The sequence below is a fragment of the Ctenopharyngodon idella genome, chromosome 5 (assembly GCF_019924925.1).
Source record: "Ctenopharyngodon idella isolate HZGC_01 chromosome 5, HZGC01, whole genome shotgun sequence".
Classification (NCBI taxonomy): Eukaryota; Metazoa; Chordata; class Actinopteri; order Cypriniformes; family Xenocyprididae; genus Ctenopharyngodon; species Ctenopharyngodon idella.
This window is the reverse complement of record NC_067224.1, coordinates 14,828,095-14,845,580: the sequence shown is the minus strand read 5'-3', so window position 1 is coordinate 14,845,580 and position 17,486 is coordinate 14,828,095. Positions and strand designations below refer to the sequence as shown.

At 35.8% G+C, this 17,486-nt stretch overlaps 2 protein-coding genes across 4 annotated transcripts in view; one reads left to right on the top strand and one right to left on the bottom strand.

Annotated features, from left to right (window-relative positions):
- Positions 1 to 8,905, bottom strand: part of homer1b (homer scaffold protein 1b) — a 32,071-nt gene extending 23,166 nt beyond the window's left edge. Inside the window, exons 1-2 of one of the 2 annotated variants that reach the window (XM_051894333.1) lie at positions 8,538 to 8,905; positions 2,638 to 2,794 (exon numbers count right to left, since the gene is read on the bottom strand). In XM_051894333.1, the coding sequence (XP_051750293.1) occupies positions 2,638 to 2,794; positions 8,538 to 8,542 (162 nt within the window). In that variant the 5' untranslated portion in view covers positions 8,543 to 8,905. Of the gene's footprint in view, positions 1 to 2,637; positions 3,048 to 8,537 lie in introns of those variants that run through there. The other variant, XM_051894332.1, reaches the window with a different exon arrangement.
- A 1,300-nt stretch (positions 8,906 to 10,205) lies between these two features.
- tent2 (terminal nucleotidyltransferase 2) lies at positions 10,206 to 17,043 on the top strand. Of its 2 annotated transcripts, none has more exons than XM_051894329.1 (15): positions 10,206 to 10,362; positions 10,795 to 10,959; positions 11,053 to 11,166; positions 11,295 to 11,553; positions 11,880 to 11,994; positions 12,105 to 12,196; positions 12,287 to 12,350; positions 12,449 to 12,515; positions 13,581 to 13,657; positions 13,748 to 13,876; positions 14,042 to 14,085; positions 14,172 to 14,308; positions 14,796 to 14,887; positions 15,008 to 15,087; positions 16,328 to 17,043. In XM_051894329.1, exons 2-15 carry the CDS (start codon positions 10,838 to 10,840, stop codon positions 16,400 to 16,402), a joined length of 1,467 nt encoding a protein of 488 aa, XP_051750289.1. In that variant the 5' UTR covers positions 10,206 to 10,362; positions 10,795 to 10,837; the 3' UTR covers positions 16,403 to 17,043. The 2 variants fall into 2 exon arrangements, with proteins under 2 accessions (XP_051750289.1, XP_051750290.1); XM_051894330.1 differs by having other exon boundaries at positions 10,245 to 10,362; positions 10,831 to 10,959.
- The last annotated feature ends 443 nt before the right edge of the window (positions 17,044 to 17,486 follow it).

Sequence of the window (17,486 nt, the reverse complement as noted above, 5' to 3'; positions counted from 1 at the left end):
AGCAAAAAAAAAAAAAAAAAAACAGAACTAAGGAACAACTTTGAACTTTGATTTGAAAATGTAGTGTATAGTGTGAAAACACTACACTACTACTGCTAAAAAGGTAGCATGTAACTGGAAAAGCTTTACTATTTTGAAAATGTCTGAGCTATGTAATGGCAGCAAAATTTTCTCGAACAAGAAAAAATTTAGAGCGAGACTAGATTTAGTCCATCAGGAACTGCTATTTGCTATTTCTGTGATCCCATGTGAGTGACAGGTTGTCCCTCCCTGGCGCCATGGTGACTTTAATAAATTGGCAAAAAAGTAAGAAGGAAAGGGCTCAGAGAAGAGTCCGAGCTAAAAGGAAACTGCACTTAATCAGATACCATCAAGTGAAGTTATATCCAAGATAATGTGAATAGCACTCAGCGAATGGAGACCTAACTGCTTGCTCTGCTATTGCCTATTATAGGTCAACGGTGGTTCAGATAAAGACAAGGCTTAAGTGACAAGTCTCTGTCATTCAGAGTGACAGGACCACAATAAGATGTGCCATTAAAAGTAAGGGCAGAATAAATTGCATAGGGGTAGAGGGAGAAAACACAGGGATGATCAAAGCTTAAATATTATGTCAGGCTTAACATGAGCTCTTCAATCAATGTAGCATCCTGCTAATACCTTCAGCCACTGTGAGCATGACTTAAATTCACTGCAGGGCTCAGATTGGACTTAAGATCAGACTCTAATTACAGCTGCTGTGTTGACCCCATTCCCTGTCCCAGTCTCATAAGGAACAGCAACATTTAAAGACATAATGCTGTATGCAACATTGGATCTCCATATTTTGCAGTACCACCACCTAATTTCTTTACCATTGGACAGAGATCATATCAGACGGTAAAACATAGTTCTTTGATGGTACTAAATGGTTAGCATTTTTATGTACCTTGGTGTTTAGATACTATAAACTAATTCAAAAAATATCCTGGAATTACCATGGTACTTTTTTTGCTAGAGTTGATAGATACCTAAATCAAGCTAAGACTATTAGTTGTACATTTAAAAGGTTTCTGGGATGGCAAATGACAAATAAACATATATAAATGTATATATTAAAAATGTCATGTGGTATAACCATAAACTAAAAAGCAATAACATATTTTCCTTACACCTTGAATATATGTGTACACATCTTAATAATAATATACATGATATAATAATATGTAAAAAGTTGCCTGTGTTTCAGCATTTGAATACATGTGTACACATCTTAATAATTTTCAAAAAAAAAAAAAAAAATACAATATATTTTTTAAGGTAAAAAATATTTTTATCAATTAATTTATTTAAATAAAGTAAATTCATTACTAATTATGAATTATTAATTCATAAATATCATTACATTTTTGGGAGTTGCACCACATGACATTTTACAACTTGATTGTCATAAAAGTTCAAATTATCTGTTTTTTTAGGACTAACTGACCTCAACACACAGTCATTTTCATTCTTTTATTGACACTTAGTTTTTTTACTTTTCGTGCCTCAAAACAAGAATAATGCTTGTCATTATGCTCATCATAGAAGTGGTGTATTCAAGTCATTGTACTAAAGACATTTAATATATTTTTATAATTAATAGATCTGCACAAAAAATTGAGCATCATGTCGTTGACCCTAAGGTCTCCACAAAACTCAACATGGATCAAACAGGATCAACTGCTGAACAAACAGTGCGCTTTTGTGTAAGTGTCAACAGTCATAGTGCAAAGTGCATTGGTTCACATGTTATTTTTGTCTCTGAAACCAAAAGCTAAGGGGAGGGCTGAGCATCCCAACTCACAAGCACATTCAGACATACTGCGGGAGCTATTTTAAATCCTCCTCTGCTAAAGTAGAGGAACTATTGAGATAGGGTTATGACTGCACATGAAACACACCATACAATGCTCATATAATGTTTGTGAAAGCATTATTTTGTAGTGTGTCCTCTCCTGCAGAAGCAATACTTGTGATTTATAAACTAATTGTGTCATTTGACATAAAACCACATGACGGATGTCTAAAGTGAGATTTCAGGAGGATGGTGGAGATACATGGTCTGCAGTGGTCTGATTCAAAGTATTGTGGACAATTACAACATCTACATTAAAATAAATGGGTGAAACTAAGAAAGCCTTAGAAAGAGTAAATAGCCAACAGTAAAATGGATGGACTTACTCTAGCGGATGTAGAGTCGCTACTACTGTCTATTGATGTTTCCTGAAATATTGGGCCATTACATCCACTGTATAAGGTTGCACAGCAGTGACAAATTCAAGTGTATGCTGCTCTCCACAGGGAGATTGAAATAATCCACTTCTATCCAAGAGAATATGTTTGATAGCAATCTCCAAGAGGTCGGTCCCTCAAATCTCTTGAGCACAAACGGGTCCGGCTAATTCAACTGAATGCATCAAACACACATTATATTTTTGAGATTTGAAAAGCATTATCAGATGCTTTTCCTTAACCAAAGACAATCCTTTAATTTCCACCAGATTGAGAAGAACATATTATAGGACCTATTTCCCTACATTCACAATGGATGCTTTCCTATAGTACCAAAGAACATAAATCCACATCAGTAAAAAAAAATAAAACACACCACATTACCTTTGATCCATCCAAGCTGATGATCCTGTACACGTTCCTGGTATTGTCATAGAAGTAAGATACAGTGACCGCATGTTTGCTGGTGGGCATCCAGTTCTTCTTAGTGTTGGGGTCTATCTGGAAGACGTGTGCTCGGGTGCTGTAGATGGGCTGCTCCCTGAAAGGTAGGAAAAAAAAGTGGTGAACCTCTTTGTGCCTGAGCACCGTCGTTTCGCCGATTCCGCCAGGAGCGCTGGAACGTCCCGGAAGACGGATCACCATTTCTTCAGCCTCCATCTTGTTGCTTTAACCCAGGTAGAAACCTGGGTCTTGCCTAACCAGTCAGATACATTGGTGCCCTGCTATCAGTGCAAGGCGACCATTCAACGCCCTGCTGATATGGAAATGCCAGCTGTTTGGCTGGGACCGTGTGGGACGGACACTAAATATAGTCAGGGACGCAGTAATCTGTGCAGTCCCACCCCTACTGACCTGATCTTTGCTGTTGGAAGTATGTCCAAGCACACACGTTGGACCACACTAAGAGCGTGTTAAGGCTCTTTTTCCAGACACCCTAGCCTAATTTGATAATCACACATAGACAAAAGTAATGTAAATACTAAATAAACTAATGCATATTACTTCTTTTAGTCTAAGAGCATGGGTGGAATTTCATAAGCACCCCAGCCAAGTTTTCCAAAGCTGCATTTCAAGGTTCCGATAACAACACAAAAGTCAACAATACATTCTGCAAAAAGATAGTTTACACAAAAATGAAAAAAAATTATTTATTTATTCATTAATCATTTATTCACCCTCATGATGTTTTAAACCTGTGTGTGACTTTATTTTTTCAGTGTAACACAAAAGAAGAAGAAGTGTTTGTCCATACAGTGAAGGTCAATGAGGTCCAAAACAACACTGGACGTCACTGACTTTCACTGTATGAACAAAAACAACACTGAGATATTTCTCAAAAATATGTTCTATGTTCCACAGCAGTCATACAAGTGCAGGTATGGAACAAGATGAGGGAGATTAAATGATGACAATTTTCATTTTTGGGTGGACATATGCACATTGAAAAATGAAGGTCAGTTTTGTGAACATTATCATCACTTTGGGCAACAAAAAAAGAATAAAAAAAGCATGTGGACCACACGCAGGAAGGAATAATCACTCTAGAATAATAGGCAATCATTGCTGAAGAGAACAAAAGAAACCTGGAGTCCCAGTCAGATGAGCTGTCTCACTCTGAACTTTTCTCATTTTTCTCAACACAATTACACATTTATCCTCATTCCAAGTGATACATACATGTCATCAGCAATTAGCATTTGCATGGCAACACTTCTTAGTAAGGTTCAGTTCATTAATATTAGCTAGTTAATGCATGAGGTATCATAAAAGAACAATGAACAACCATTTTTACAGCATTTGTTAATATCAGTTAAAAGGTGCACTAAAGAACATTTTTAGGGTAAAAATTAATACATTTTCATTATTGAGAGTACATAAAAAATCAGTGTTCGAAATGCCATACCCTCATTTACTATGGTAAGTTTACAATGATGATTTGGTTTAGTGGTACATTTCAGATTTATTTCGAGCAGTAGCAAAGCAAAAAAAAAGACAAAAATAAAAGACAAAAAACAGCAAGTAACTTGCATACAGTTGTAAATATAGAGATAGAGGTCAAATATCTATAGTGCACCTGCTCTTATGTTAAAAAGTCACGATGAAACAGAAGTAATGACAGATCTTTTCTTCTGTATTGTGACTTATATTTGTGTGTAATGGATTTTCAAAAAAGAAAAATGTAAAACGGGTACTTGGTTCTATCCACTGGTTGTTGATTGAATTTTGAGAAGTAGACGTTTCACTCAAAAGCAGAGGCAGATGAACATGAGCTTTAAACAGGCTAAATGATTGGAGACGTCCTGCATATGTCACCAGAGAGAATATGTTTTCACCAAAAGGTCCAGTTATGACTTTTTGATTTACATTTTTTTTAAATGAAACACATGCACAGATGATGCACAGATTTCATGCTGACTTGAAAAATTCTAAAAAAAAAACAAAAAACACTATTGTTCATTGTTGGTTCATGTATATTCAAAATACATAAAGTAATGTTAATTTATACAAATTATTACTTATACAGTGTATCAGTATAGGTACACTGTAAAAAAAGGATTGTTGGTTTAACTTAAAAAAGTAAGTTACCTGGTTGCCTTAAAATTGAGTTCATTGAAATTAAAAATTTGAATTAACACAATGAAGGTGATTGGTTTAATCAACAAAAACTCAAAATATTATGTTATCTGAACTACATTAACAAATAACAAATCATGAAAATATTTTTTTACATTGTAGAAATGAACATTGATAGATATTTAAATGCTGTAAAAAAAAGTATCATGTTAGGTATTGCATTTACACAATATTAACAAACAGAACCTCATTGTAAAGTGTTTTTCGGATAAATTTATCAATGGTCAAAAGATCGATATAGGGCTCTAACAAATACATCAGGGTCAAAATCATTGACAAGCTCAGGTTTATCTCTGGATACATAGATCAGATACGACTAGGAGCGTTACATAGCAAGTTCAATAATGCCCTTCAAGTTTCAGATAATTGCAAAGAGAAATGCTTTGCTTCAAAATCCAAATCCAAACACAGAGGGAAGCCCACTACAGTATAGCCTGCTCATTGGCCCTTTCCCAACATACTACTCTAAAAGCAACTGGCCTCAAATCAATGTCAAAGGGCATATGTCTCCACTACTGTATGCTCATCAGTAGATGGAGTTTTTCCATACCATTCCCATACCCTACACTCCTCTGACCCAATTCTACAGATAACACCCTTCAAATCCCGGAAAAAATCCCATTCAATCCCAATATACTCTAATATTCCATCCAGCTTATTAAAACACAGGATCAGAAGCGGGAAGTATAATGTGGAGAAGGGGGCAATATCGCAAACACAGACACAGACGGTTTGTTGCTCCTATTCCCAGGATAATTAATCACCATATTCAATTACATTAGCGTGCTTCTAATCAGCTGCTGCTGGGCTGTTGTGCAGGAATGAGAGAAACTGCGAAGGAAGAGGAAGGAAAAGAGAAGGAAGAGGAGCAGGGATAACTTAAGTGAGGTGAGGGAGAGATCTGCGGAGTACGGAGAAGTGCTTACGCTGCACCGTGGAGGCGGAAGATCTCTGAAGAGCATCAAAGGCTTGTTGCATAATTAGCATTTAAATTCGATTAAAATGCAGTTGCAGTCACATACATGGGTGGTTCACATGACATCACATGCTCCTTTGTCCATAGGGTCATAACCATTTAAAATTTAGTACGTTAAAATATGTTTATATTGTGTTTGCAATCCATTAGCCGAGTATATTGGAACATTTCCATCCAAAATTTTGTGCAAATAACCCAAACATGCTTTTCTCTGTTCTCACTCAAATAAAACAGACTTATGAATATGAAGTAATAAATTAAAGGCAGCCTTAGGGAAAAGAATGAAACAGTAAATAGACTGGAACCAGTCATATTGCTATTGCAGCTGACTTGAAAATTGTCTGGATGTTTTATTTCTGATTATTGTTAAAATGTATTTGCTTATGTAAGTGTTTGGATTCCATTTTCTATAATACATTTTCTCATATAACTATCTTGTGGTGTGACAAATGTATTTGGTGTAAATTAGAAGAAAAAATCATCAAATATATTTGTCACAGTAAGATTAAAATGCCTTAAATTGTAACAGCATTCTGTGTTGCTAAAACAAAATGTGAAAAGCATAAATTAATGTACAAAATAATGTACTTAATAATAGCTTTATCATTTCCAGCAATGACTGAAAATGAAAATGTGTTGTTTCTTGTATTAAAAAATGCTTTTTATATATTTGACCAGTGTACAATCTGTCACACTATATGACAGAAAATGTAAAAAAAATAAATAAATAAAGGTTAAATACAAACTATTCAAGTATCTTATGCTTTTTCATAAGTATCCAACAGTATAAACGTCATGATTTTCATATCTTGTTTGCTAAGATTTTTTTCCATTTCATGTTCCATCAATCCATGGTTAAATGTCAACCGCCTACACAGAAAAAAATAGGATGGGGAACAGCCTGAATTTAAAAAAGGAAAATGAAAACTAGATCTCATACTAAAATGTTTCTGAAAACACAAACCCTCTAAGAAAATGTGAATGTTGTTACAAGCCATTATTAAACAATTTTGAACAGTTTTGAATCCACTTGATTCAACAGTGTATCTTAAAGCTGAGACTGTCCAATGTTAAATGTAAGTGATAATCAATTATATAAGAAATCAAACGCAGCCAGCTCCATATTAACATCAACACTGATGATTTCACACCACCCACCTTCAACAACCCACCACCATCCAGAGCAAGCAGTCATTTTCATTTTCAACATCTGACTTTCTGACCAAATAATAGAGCAACAATAAAGAAGACCAAACTTCTGCTACATTTCAAGCTTGAGGGATCTGTAATAGCATGTACAGGTAGTGAACATACATGGATAAGAAGCTCTTTTGTTAGTTACATAATCTGGTACTGGTCAAGCTTTACTTTTAAAAGGTGCCATCAGTTAAATCATTCAAATAATCTGTTCTAATAAGCAAATTGGATCACTTTTCATTTTACAACGAAGCACTGCTTCTGAGAAATTGCAAATGTTGTATTAATTTCTCAGTGCGTTCAGCAGGGGGCGGACCTGCGGAAAGCCCCAACTGCCCCTATACAGGCCTATTACTCTCACTACTGCCTTAACAACGGCTGTTCAGTAATGTTAGCAAACTACATAACAACCAAACACTTTATAGCATGTAATATATTAAATTGTGTGCCACTGAATTGAGTAGGAAGTGGGAATGATTTTCTCCAGAGTAATACACTCCCTGAACAGCCCTTGAATCTTTCAACGGTTGTAATTTAATTAAGAATGAAGAAGAGGGGCCTTAAATTAATTTAAGTTTTTATTTTTTTATTAAAAGAAAAATGCTTTGCCACCCCAAGAAGATCAATCTTTATGTAATAATAACACATTTAAAATGAAAAGATAATCACTTCCAGACACTGATCAAAGACTACCTTGGGAAAATCTTTGAGAATATCTACATGCCGGCTACCCACGGAAAAGATTTTAGGTCATATAGAGACCGGAACAAACTGTAAGCAGAAGACCCTTTATAAGATTGAATAGCCATGTATTGGGTCACCTTTATTTAAAATCTATATTTCAGGTCAATCTCCAGCTGAGCTTTGGAAATTCCACTAGCATGTACAGATATATCAGATGTCACTGCCAATACTGGCTCCAAAATCGTATTGATGAGGCTGTGCCATGCAGCGGTGCTCTGTTGAAATGTAGATTACATAAGCATGACGAGATTAAAGGCCTTTGGCACTGCATAACATCAATATATGAAATTAGCTAATGTTCATTCTCATTCAGAGTACATGCTTGTTATCATTTGCCTAAAAAATAATACACAGCTGACCAACAGACTGTGGTCTCAGTGATCAAAAATAATCACCCCAGTGAATGAAAAATGAACTATCAATTAAAAGTATATGCAGAATATATGAATGTATACTCAAACTCACATTATAGAGTGTGTGGTTATGTAAAAACTGTATCACAACATATTTTAATACATAACGCACATAAATATATTCAGCATTATAATATAGTATTTTCAGTAATTCAGTATACATTCCTATGCACACTATAAAGGACACTAAAGGCGTTCATGAACATGAATAACTGCCTTTACGTTCTGCCCTGTCCTCACAAGACCGGTGATAAAACAATCAGGCTCTGCGCTGCCAATTCCTACAGTATGTGTTTTGCCATTTACAAGCAACTTACCCCATGTTGCTGTTTTTCTCTCCTGAGGCGAGATGCGATTTGTTGATTACCGAGTTTCTTCTTCCAGCTGAATGTAGCGGCTTTGGATGCGGTGCGCGCGGTCAGTCACATTATGAGCAGCGGCATTCTGCGTCTCTCATTACGCGCTCTGTATGTAGGCTGTCAGATGCACGGAATGAATCCCACGGCGAATAGCCCACTAATACTGCCCAATTTCAGCTAGTTTGGCAAACAACGGGCTCACCTCGCATCTCTGCGGTTAGAATATGGTATTTTTGAAGAGCGCGAGGCAACGGTAGCGCTGGGGTGAATAAAGAGCCGCTGCCTCTCTCTCAGTGGGCGTGTGGCTCTAAAGATGAATCTACTGTCAGTCGATGGTCATAACACATACCACACAATATCCCACAACAACGCCCCCTGGCACGCTCTTCTCCCATTACAAAACACATCCTATGATTTTACGACAATCATCATCATAATTTATTGTGTGTTCGTGTGTTTATTTAATTAAAGAGAGATGTAGGCTAACAACTAGGCTATAATGTCATTGTCATCATAGTTTAATTGAAATGTAAATAAAATTGAATCCTATACTGGTTTTCTCGTTTCTCCTATACTCGTTTAACTCTGAAAATCTCTTCAGTAGCTAAAACTATCAAAACATGATGAAATGAAGAAAGAGTTAACCTTTTTATTTCTAACCCCTGGTTACGTATATGTATAGCTGTAGCAATGGATTTACACCTTTTATCTGGTGTTCCTGATTCAGGATATTTGTATTTTTCTCTCTGTCTTCCTCACTTCTTTTTTGTCAATTTAAAAACTAGCGAAAGAGCTGCTGAACTTGCACAGAATGATCACAGCCAAGCCCCAGGCTGATATTCAGTACAACAGCATGCTTGCAAGTGTTATATTGCTTTTAAACAACGTTTTTTGTACAGTTCAAAAATGCAAGAGGTAATATCGGTGTTCAGACATAAAATGTGGATGTTAGTTTTGTATAATTCTTTTTTGCCAGTGAAAATGTTTCCAAAAGAAGCAAGCATCAAGTTTTCATCAAGAAATCCACCCAGTTTAAGAGTGATCCTGGAGCAGAGGAAAATGCTCTAACTTTTAGAAACCCCACTCCTTGCTCCAGGCAAATTCACTCCGCTTCCATTTCCACTTGCATAGTCTGGAACACAGTGAACAAAGAATACATTTAAAGGTAATGCTGTGAACAAAGAACACAGTTAAACGTATAACAGCATTGGGGAATATGGCAATGCAAATGCAGCCTACAAATATTTGTCATAACTAACATAAAGATGTGAGTTTATATGCTTTTCAAACTGAACAACTGCTATAGTTGAACTAGCAAGTTTAAAATTAAAGTTCTTTATATATTTAATATTAATATATTCAAAATGTGAAAGTTTGAGATATGACGTTTTTAATTTATGCTGTAGAACAAAACGGACAATTATGTTTACCAAAGCAGGCCCATATTTAGGCCTACTCATGAATTGAAAAACATCAAAATCCATAGGAAATTACCATGGAAACCGAAGACAATTAGCCTTCAGTGTTAGCTTACAGATTAACTCCACGGCAGAACAGATATATTCTGTTTTATAAACGATTTGATGAATTATATTTGTAGAATTAAAGACATTTTTCTACCACCCCATGTGTCGTCACACGGGACTTTTATTTAAAAAAAAAAAAAAAAAAAAAAAGAACACAAGCGCGCGTGCGCAATAACCCGGAAGTAGAGGATATGGTGTTTTGATATTTTTATACACGCGTGTTCTTCTCTCTTTTACCAAACCTGCCTGCTACACTGGTGAGTTTCTTCAGTTATTACACAAAAGAATCGAATGCAGTTATTATAAACATTTTACAATTGGTTTTAAACAGTTATTATAAGCTAGGAAATTGCTGTAATGTCAAGAGCTCGTCGGCTAATCAGCTGCATGTTATGCTTTTTTTTTTTTTACTTATTAATTATGATTGTTTCGGGACAGTACGAAGGTAAAAATCTCTCAATTAAAATGTTATCACGAACCACTGTAAAAAGATTCCTGTATCATTTGGTTGGGTGTTGTTCACTTTACAATGGACATTTATTGTTTTTATTCTGTCGTTGGATTTTGAAAGTTTTTGTGACAATTAAGATCACAGATAAAATGGTAAGAATAACATATAAAATACAATCTGTTTTCAGACTGTTGTCTGACTTTTCAGACATCTATTTATTGGTTGTGATATTGTTTAGTGCGGGCAGTAACGTTAGATGTTTGCTCTGGCTGAGGAGGAGGATGTTCCCTAGAGCTTATATCTTCTCCCATAAAGATGGGCCATCTGAACATTTATCCCAGCACATTCTACCTCACACTGTGTCCCAGCAACAGAGAATTGAAGCCCATCTGAATGTAACAAAGTGAGTAAATATTCATCAGTGAAATGTTGTGGGTTTGAAATTATGCATATGTTCTGTGAATTCATTTGATTAATTCACTGTCTATCACCGTAGTGTCATTGGTCCACCGACAAGTGTTCCTCGCTTGATTCCAACTTACCAACGGACACCAGTGGAACTGCCGGATGTTTCTTGCAGTCCAAGTGGAGTAACAAGAAGCAACAGAAAGTGAGCAGCACTCTGGCATCTTGAATATGTGACCACAAACCACTGGAATTCTTGTTGCTAATCTGTATTTCAATCATTGGGACGTTTTAAGTTCTCTGCCTAAAGCAGCATGTCTTTTACTGTGCCAGGAGAAAGAGACCCAATCAGAGTCAGAATGACCTCAAGAAACAGCGCTTCACTTCTCCAGGTCCTAGCAACCAGCCTGCCAGAAATGCCAACTTTACCTCCCAATCGGTGGCTGGACCAGTGACAGGCAGAGAAGCGTGTAATTCTTATTCCAGTGTCCCCACATGCTCATCTCCCACCTCTAAACCAGGAGGCACTGTGCCATCTCTGAGAGAGGGATCCCATCAGAGCACCTTTAACCCATCTTCAGTCAATGATAAGGTAAACATGCAGTTAAACTTTTAAGATTGACTTACACACTTAAAAAATAAAGGTCTTTATTGGGATTGATGGTTCCACAAAGAACCTGGAACATCCATGGAACTTTTCCATTGCACAAAATGTTCTTTATAATGGAAAAAGGTTCTATAGATTATTAAAATGTTCTCCACTCTAAGAAAATAAGAACTGTTCACTGAAAGGTTATTTTGGGAACCCAGAATTGTTCTTCTATGGCATCGCTCTTCTGGTTTAAGAGTGTAGTCATAGGAGTGTAGAGAAGTAAATTTATATTTTACAGTATTATATTTATTATTCTTTGTCCACAGCTAAGTCAGCAGATTCTCAACCTGTTTCATGCTTGTGAGCAACGGAAGGATGATCTGGAGAAAAAGGAACATTGCCGAGCAGCGCTGCAGAGAGATATCCAGACAATCTTCTCAGGTACATTACGCATATATTTGCAGAAATTATGATTGGGATCTTCTCTAGCGTTATGTGCATTCTTCATGAAATTGTTCTCCATTTCAATCTTTTCTCTATTTTTTGTCAAGGTGCACAAGTCTTCTTGGCCGGGTCATCTCTAAATGGCTTTGGTAGTCGCACCAGTGATGCTGATCTTTGTCTTGTCATCGAAGAGGGAGCAGTAAGTGTATTCTAGAGGGTGTATTCTATGCTTTTTGTTTGCTCTGCTCTACTGTCTTGTAGACTTAACTCTCTACATACTCCTCTGTAGGTAAACTACAGAACAGATGCTGTATATGTTCTTAGTCTTGTGCGGAAATTGTTTTACAAGCTGTGTAAGTGTTTTTGCCATGAATTCGTCTACAGTAGTTTTACTTTATATTCACAATGGCTTTGTTATGTCCACTAACGTGGCATGATCTCTGTTTCACAGCTTACATTGAGAGGCCTCAGCTCATCAGAGCCAAAGTGCCCATTCTGAAGTTTAGGGACAGAGTCAGGTAAGTCCTTGCAGCTTTTGTGTCGTATTTGCGGTCAAGAGTAGGTGTGCCTACACTACTGTTTAAACAATTTTTTTGGAAAGAAATTTATATTTTCATATATTTTCATTTAGCAAGGATGTATTAAACTGATAAAAATTGAAAGTAAAAACTATTTATCAAAGAATACTTAAAAATACCCCCCCAAAAAAAGAGCATATTAAAGGGTTAGTTCACCCAAAAATGAAAATTATGTCATTTATTACTCACCCTCATGTCATTCTACACCCATAAGACCTTTGTTCATCTTCGGAACATAAATTAAGATATTTTTGATGAAATCTGATAGCTCAGTGAGGCCTCTATTGCCAGCAAGTTCATTTACACTTTCAGATGCCCAGAAAGCTACTAAAAACATATTTAACAACAAGTAATGGTCGATTTCAAAACATTGCTTCGAATCTTTTGTTTTGAATCAGTGGTTCGGAGCGCCAGAGTCACATGATTTTAGCAGTTTGGCACACGATCCGAAACACTGATTCGAAACAAATGATTCAAAGCAGTGTTTTGAAATCACTAGATATTGTTGAAAGTCATTATTTTGTTTTTTTTGATGCACAAAAAGTATTCTCATCACTTTATAATATTAAGGTTGAACCACTGTAGTCACATGAACTGTTTTAAATATGTTTTTAGTACCTTTCTGGGCACTGAAAGTGTCCAGAAAGGACACTTTCAGAAAAATTTACTTGCTGGCAATAGAGGCCTCACTGAGCCATTGGATTTCATCAAAAATATCTTAATTTGTGTTCCGAAGATTAACGAAAGGTCTTACGGGTGTATAACGACATGAGGGTGAGTAAGTAATGACAGAATTTTCATTTTTGGGTGATCTAACCCTTTAAAAATTCTTGCCAAACCTTTGATCAGTAGTGTACTGTATGTACATACAAAGAATGACAAAGTCAAATGTAGCAGGCAAACAGGTTTGATTGTTTACTGGGAAGTCATGAAAGACAATGTCATCTGAAATCAGAAGATCAGTACAACAGCTAACCACAGTTTTGGAATTCTTTTGCATACCAGTGGCGTAGAGTTTGACTTGAACTTCAACAACACTGTTGGTATCAGAAACACCTTCTTACTGCGGACGTATGCCTATGGTAAGATCAGAAAAGTTCGGAATTGTGTGCCTAGTTGAATTAATCTGTGTGAAAAGATTTAATTGATTCTAGTTTTTATATTTATTTCAGTCGAAAAACGTGTTCGTCCTGTCATCCTTGTAATAAAGAAATGGGCCAATCACCACTGCATCAATGATGCCAGCCGAGGAACGCTGAGCAGCTACACATTAGTTCTTATGGTCCTGCACTACCTTCAGAGTAAGTCTTTTTTTTTTTTATATATATATATTGGATTAAGTTAAGATCTACTGCACTAAACAGTTATTATATTTTCTTACCAAATCTGCAAGCTTTGAAACTTTCTTATGTTATGCTTTACTGCTTTTGTTCAGTTCTAAATGTTATTGTTTCAACCTCATATAGCCCTTCCCGAACCTGTCATTCCATGCCTTCAAATGGATTATCCAGTAAGCAAATTGTCTAATAAATGAATGAATTATGCATAAATGTTTTTTGCTGCTTTTTAAAATCTTGCTGAAACCACTTCTTGCAGGAGTGCTTCAACCCTAAGATGGACATTCATCTTGTGCCAAGTGGACCAAGCAATATTCCGGCCTTTGTATCTAAAAACCAATCATCACTGGGAGACTTGCTCTTGGGTTTCCTGAAGTACTATGCCACTGTTTTCAAGTAAGAAACATTATTGATTTCATAGCACAAGTCAAACCTATATTTACGGCAAAACGAGAAAACATTCTAAAAATATACTACACTAGTAAGCTATTAAATGCATGTGAAAACTAGTTTTAGTTCACTGCGTTTTGTACCTGATTTACTTTGTTGTCTTTGAATTTTTAGTGGAATAACATAATAATTATCAATCAAATATGCAATATTTCTTTTCCAGTTTACATAGCAGGTTATATTCACCTGTGATAGACAGGGGCCAGTGCTGCTAACAAAAACTAACCTAAATCTAAGCCACCTGCAAGGCTCCTGTTTCATGTCACTTTGCTAGATTGACAACAGCAGGTGAAACTCTGCCGTTCCCTGGTCCAGATGGCCTGCTCTTATGCTCATAACACTTGATATGTGCATGTGTATCTTTGAATAAACAAGTCTGAATGCATTGACATTGACAAGCATGTCTTTACTGTTCATTGTTATATTTCCACAGATGGGATAAGTATGTGATCTCTGTGCGTGAGGCAAAAACTTTACCCAAGACCAGCTGCCGAGAATGGAGAGAGAAGTTCATCTGCGTAGAAGGTAAACATTCACAGAATCTTTGTACATCATGCACTGAAAGGATATGCAAGAATAACAGTGGTTTGTTGTTATTAATGTTTATTTATCCCTTAGAACATGAATATTTATACTTTGTTTCAGAACCATTTGATCGTACAAACACAGCCAGAGCGGTTCATGAGAGAGTTAAGTTTGAAGCCATTAAAGCACAATTCATAGAGGTAAGCCTCCTTACATCAGTATTAAATAGGGGTGTAACGGTACACAAACATGACGGTTCGGTACGTACCTCGGTATTGAAGTCCGGTTCGGTACGAGTTCAGTTAGGCATGGGGGAGAAAACTAAACATAAAATTGCTTTTTTCTATTTTTTTTTTTTTTAAACAGTGGTTTATTGAACATATTGTGTCTCTCTCTTTAAATCAGTTCAATTATAATTAACATTTTCTTAAGGATAAAAAACTCAATCTCAGCTAATGCTGTAAACTATATACAGGAAGCCCTTTCTTGCACATTACTATAATATTAAAGGTTACAATTAACAACAGAGCACAGATAATAGATAATAATCAACACTAAAATAAAACAAGTAAATTGCACATAAGGCAGGTTTTGCATTAACTTCTAAATCTAATTATAAAATTATTATATATCCAAATCATGACAATTTATTTAAACATATATTAAATAAATAAGATATTTCTAACAGGTAAAGTAAATATAATGAATATATAAGCTAATATAGTGCATATATTTAGTGAAATGCTTCCCCTTTTCGAGATCATTTAGTGAACTAACATGCTGTGGACACTGAATGACTTGCCTGAGGTAAATGTAATGCTACACGAGATATTATTCTCAAGCTGTTTTATTGATGTCTTTCCGCGGTTGAAACACTGGTTGAGAGATTACACATAAATATGTGCATATATGCATAGATCGTCTGTTCTTCAGCACATTTTTTCTTGTTGTGGCGGTTAGCAAACAGTGTTGCATTACCGCGTGCCCCCTTCTGGATTGGAGTGTGGATCGCCTGTGACCAAATCTAAGCATGTCAGTGTTTTACCATATAATATTCATTGTAATATGCCTTATGAAGTTCTATAAATATTTGTCAAAGAGTGAAATCTGAAAAACAGTAGTCATCTTGCAGTGTATTAGAACTTGAAAATGTGTGTTATCTTACAGGAAGAGATCATTTCAGGTTTGTAATATAGTATTAAATTGTTTTTTGTGCATTTATCTGCATTTATGCTGTGTTATGCAAGTTCACAAAGCTGCTTCCTACTTTTAAGGAAGCAAACGATATCTTGAGGAGTGGGGAAATAATGTCTACTACAGAATAACTGGAATGTATAGTAACATTTGCAAAATGCTTTTCCAATCTTATTTGTGAACAATGCCTTTTGCTACAGCACTGAGTTCATGTTGGTAATGAGCTCTTTTATTGATCATTTACAGTCCTACCAGGTTCTGCAGCAGCGAAAAGATCTCAACTTCATCCTGCCCCTCAAAAACGCAAGAACAAAAAGATAGCAAGACTTTAGGCTGCCCTCAGATAAGTAAGAATTAACATACAGAATGGATTAAACCTGGCGTCTTCAAATGCCGTTTGGACATTGTGAGAAGAAATGCTTTAGACTTTTACAGAGGGCTTTTGGGTATACTGGACCTTTGGAATGTGTTGAGCCAAATCCATTGAGCTGACGGGGATATAATCTGGTCGTCCCTGAGCATCAGTGTCTATGTCTGAGATGTACATGTAACGTCAGACACTGAGCAATATCTTTTGCCCATATGGTACACAGTTTGTATTCAGAAAATGAATTTGCTGTTGCAAAAGCATTTAATCTCTGAGCAATTTTGGGTTTATTAGCTATTAATCCTTTTCCAGCTCACTGAATTTAATTAAAGCAAAACAGCAACAAAAGAAAAAAATTCTAATCTTGCTTTATGCACAACTTTTCTGTGATCTTTGTTTTCCCCAAAAAACCCAAATTGTATATGAAAATGAATAAATAAATAAAACTCTTTTCTTTCTGGCAATTGCGTACTTTTACCTGAACATTTTCAGTGGTTAGTTTTCTATTCGTTTCTTATGTTCTGTCATGTTTGTATAGTCTGTACAGTCTTTTAAATGTTTATTTAAATGATTAAAATGTCACTATGGAATTGTATTTTGCCTTTTGTCTTTTTTTAAGTCTTGAATTCTTCAAGACTCTTTTGCTCACATATTTTGTTAGCAATTAGTTTTGTGAAATACAGAGAAATGAGAAAGCAATTTTAAGTAGAACTGGTAAAACCTCTACATTTCTTATTTTAAGGTAAATTTAATATGATCAAATAATACGTTTAATATGTTCAGAGATTCATTGTATTCATGTCGTTTGAGTACTCTCGAACTGGATGGTTCTTCATTGAGCAGTGTAGTAGTTTGCAGTAACACTTTCAACGGTGGGTAAATGTGATTTATGTTTACAGCATCTATTAAGGGGTTGTTATTCTCGATTCATAGCATAATATGAGTTTGGGAACGTTGATATGGCTGCATGGGGGGTTAGAGAGTAAAATTAGCTCAAGCCAAAGGAAACTGACACTACGGTGGCCTAAGTCCTCCACT

Excerpts from the sequence above, each read along its gene's own strand:
- tent2 (XM_051894329.1), top strand. The coding sequence starts at position 10,838 with ATGTTCCCTAGAGCTTATATCTTCTCCCATAAAGATGGGCCATCTGAA. Across the intron at positions 11,995-12,104 it reads TATCCAGACAATCTTCTCAG|GTGCACAAGTCTTCTTGGCC; the intron begins GTACATTACGCA and ends TTTTTTGTCAAG. Across the intron at positions 12,516-13,580 it reads AAGTTTAGGGACAGAGTCAG|TGGCGTAGAGTTTGACTTGA; the intron begins GTAAGTCCTTGC and ends TTTGCATACCAG.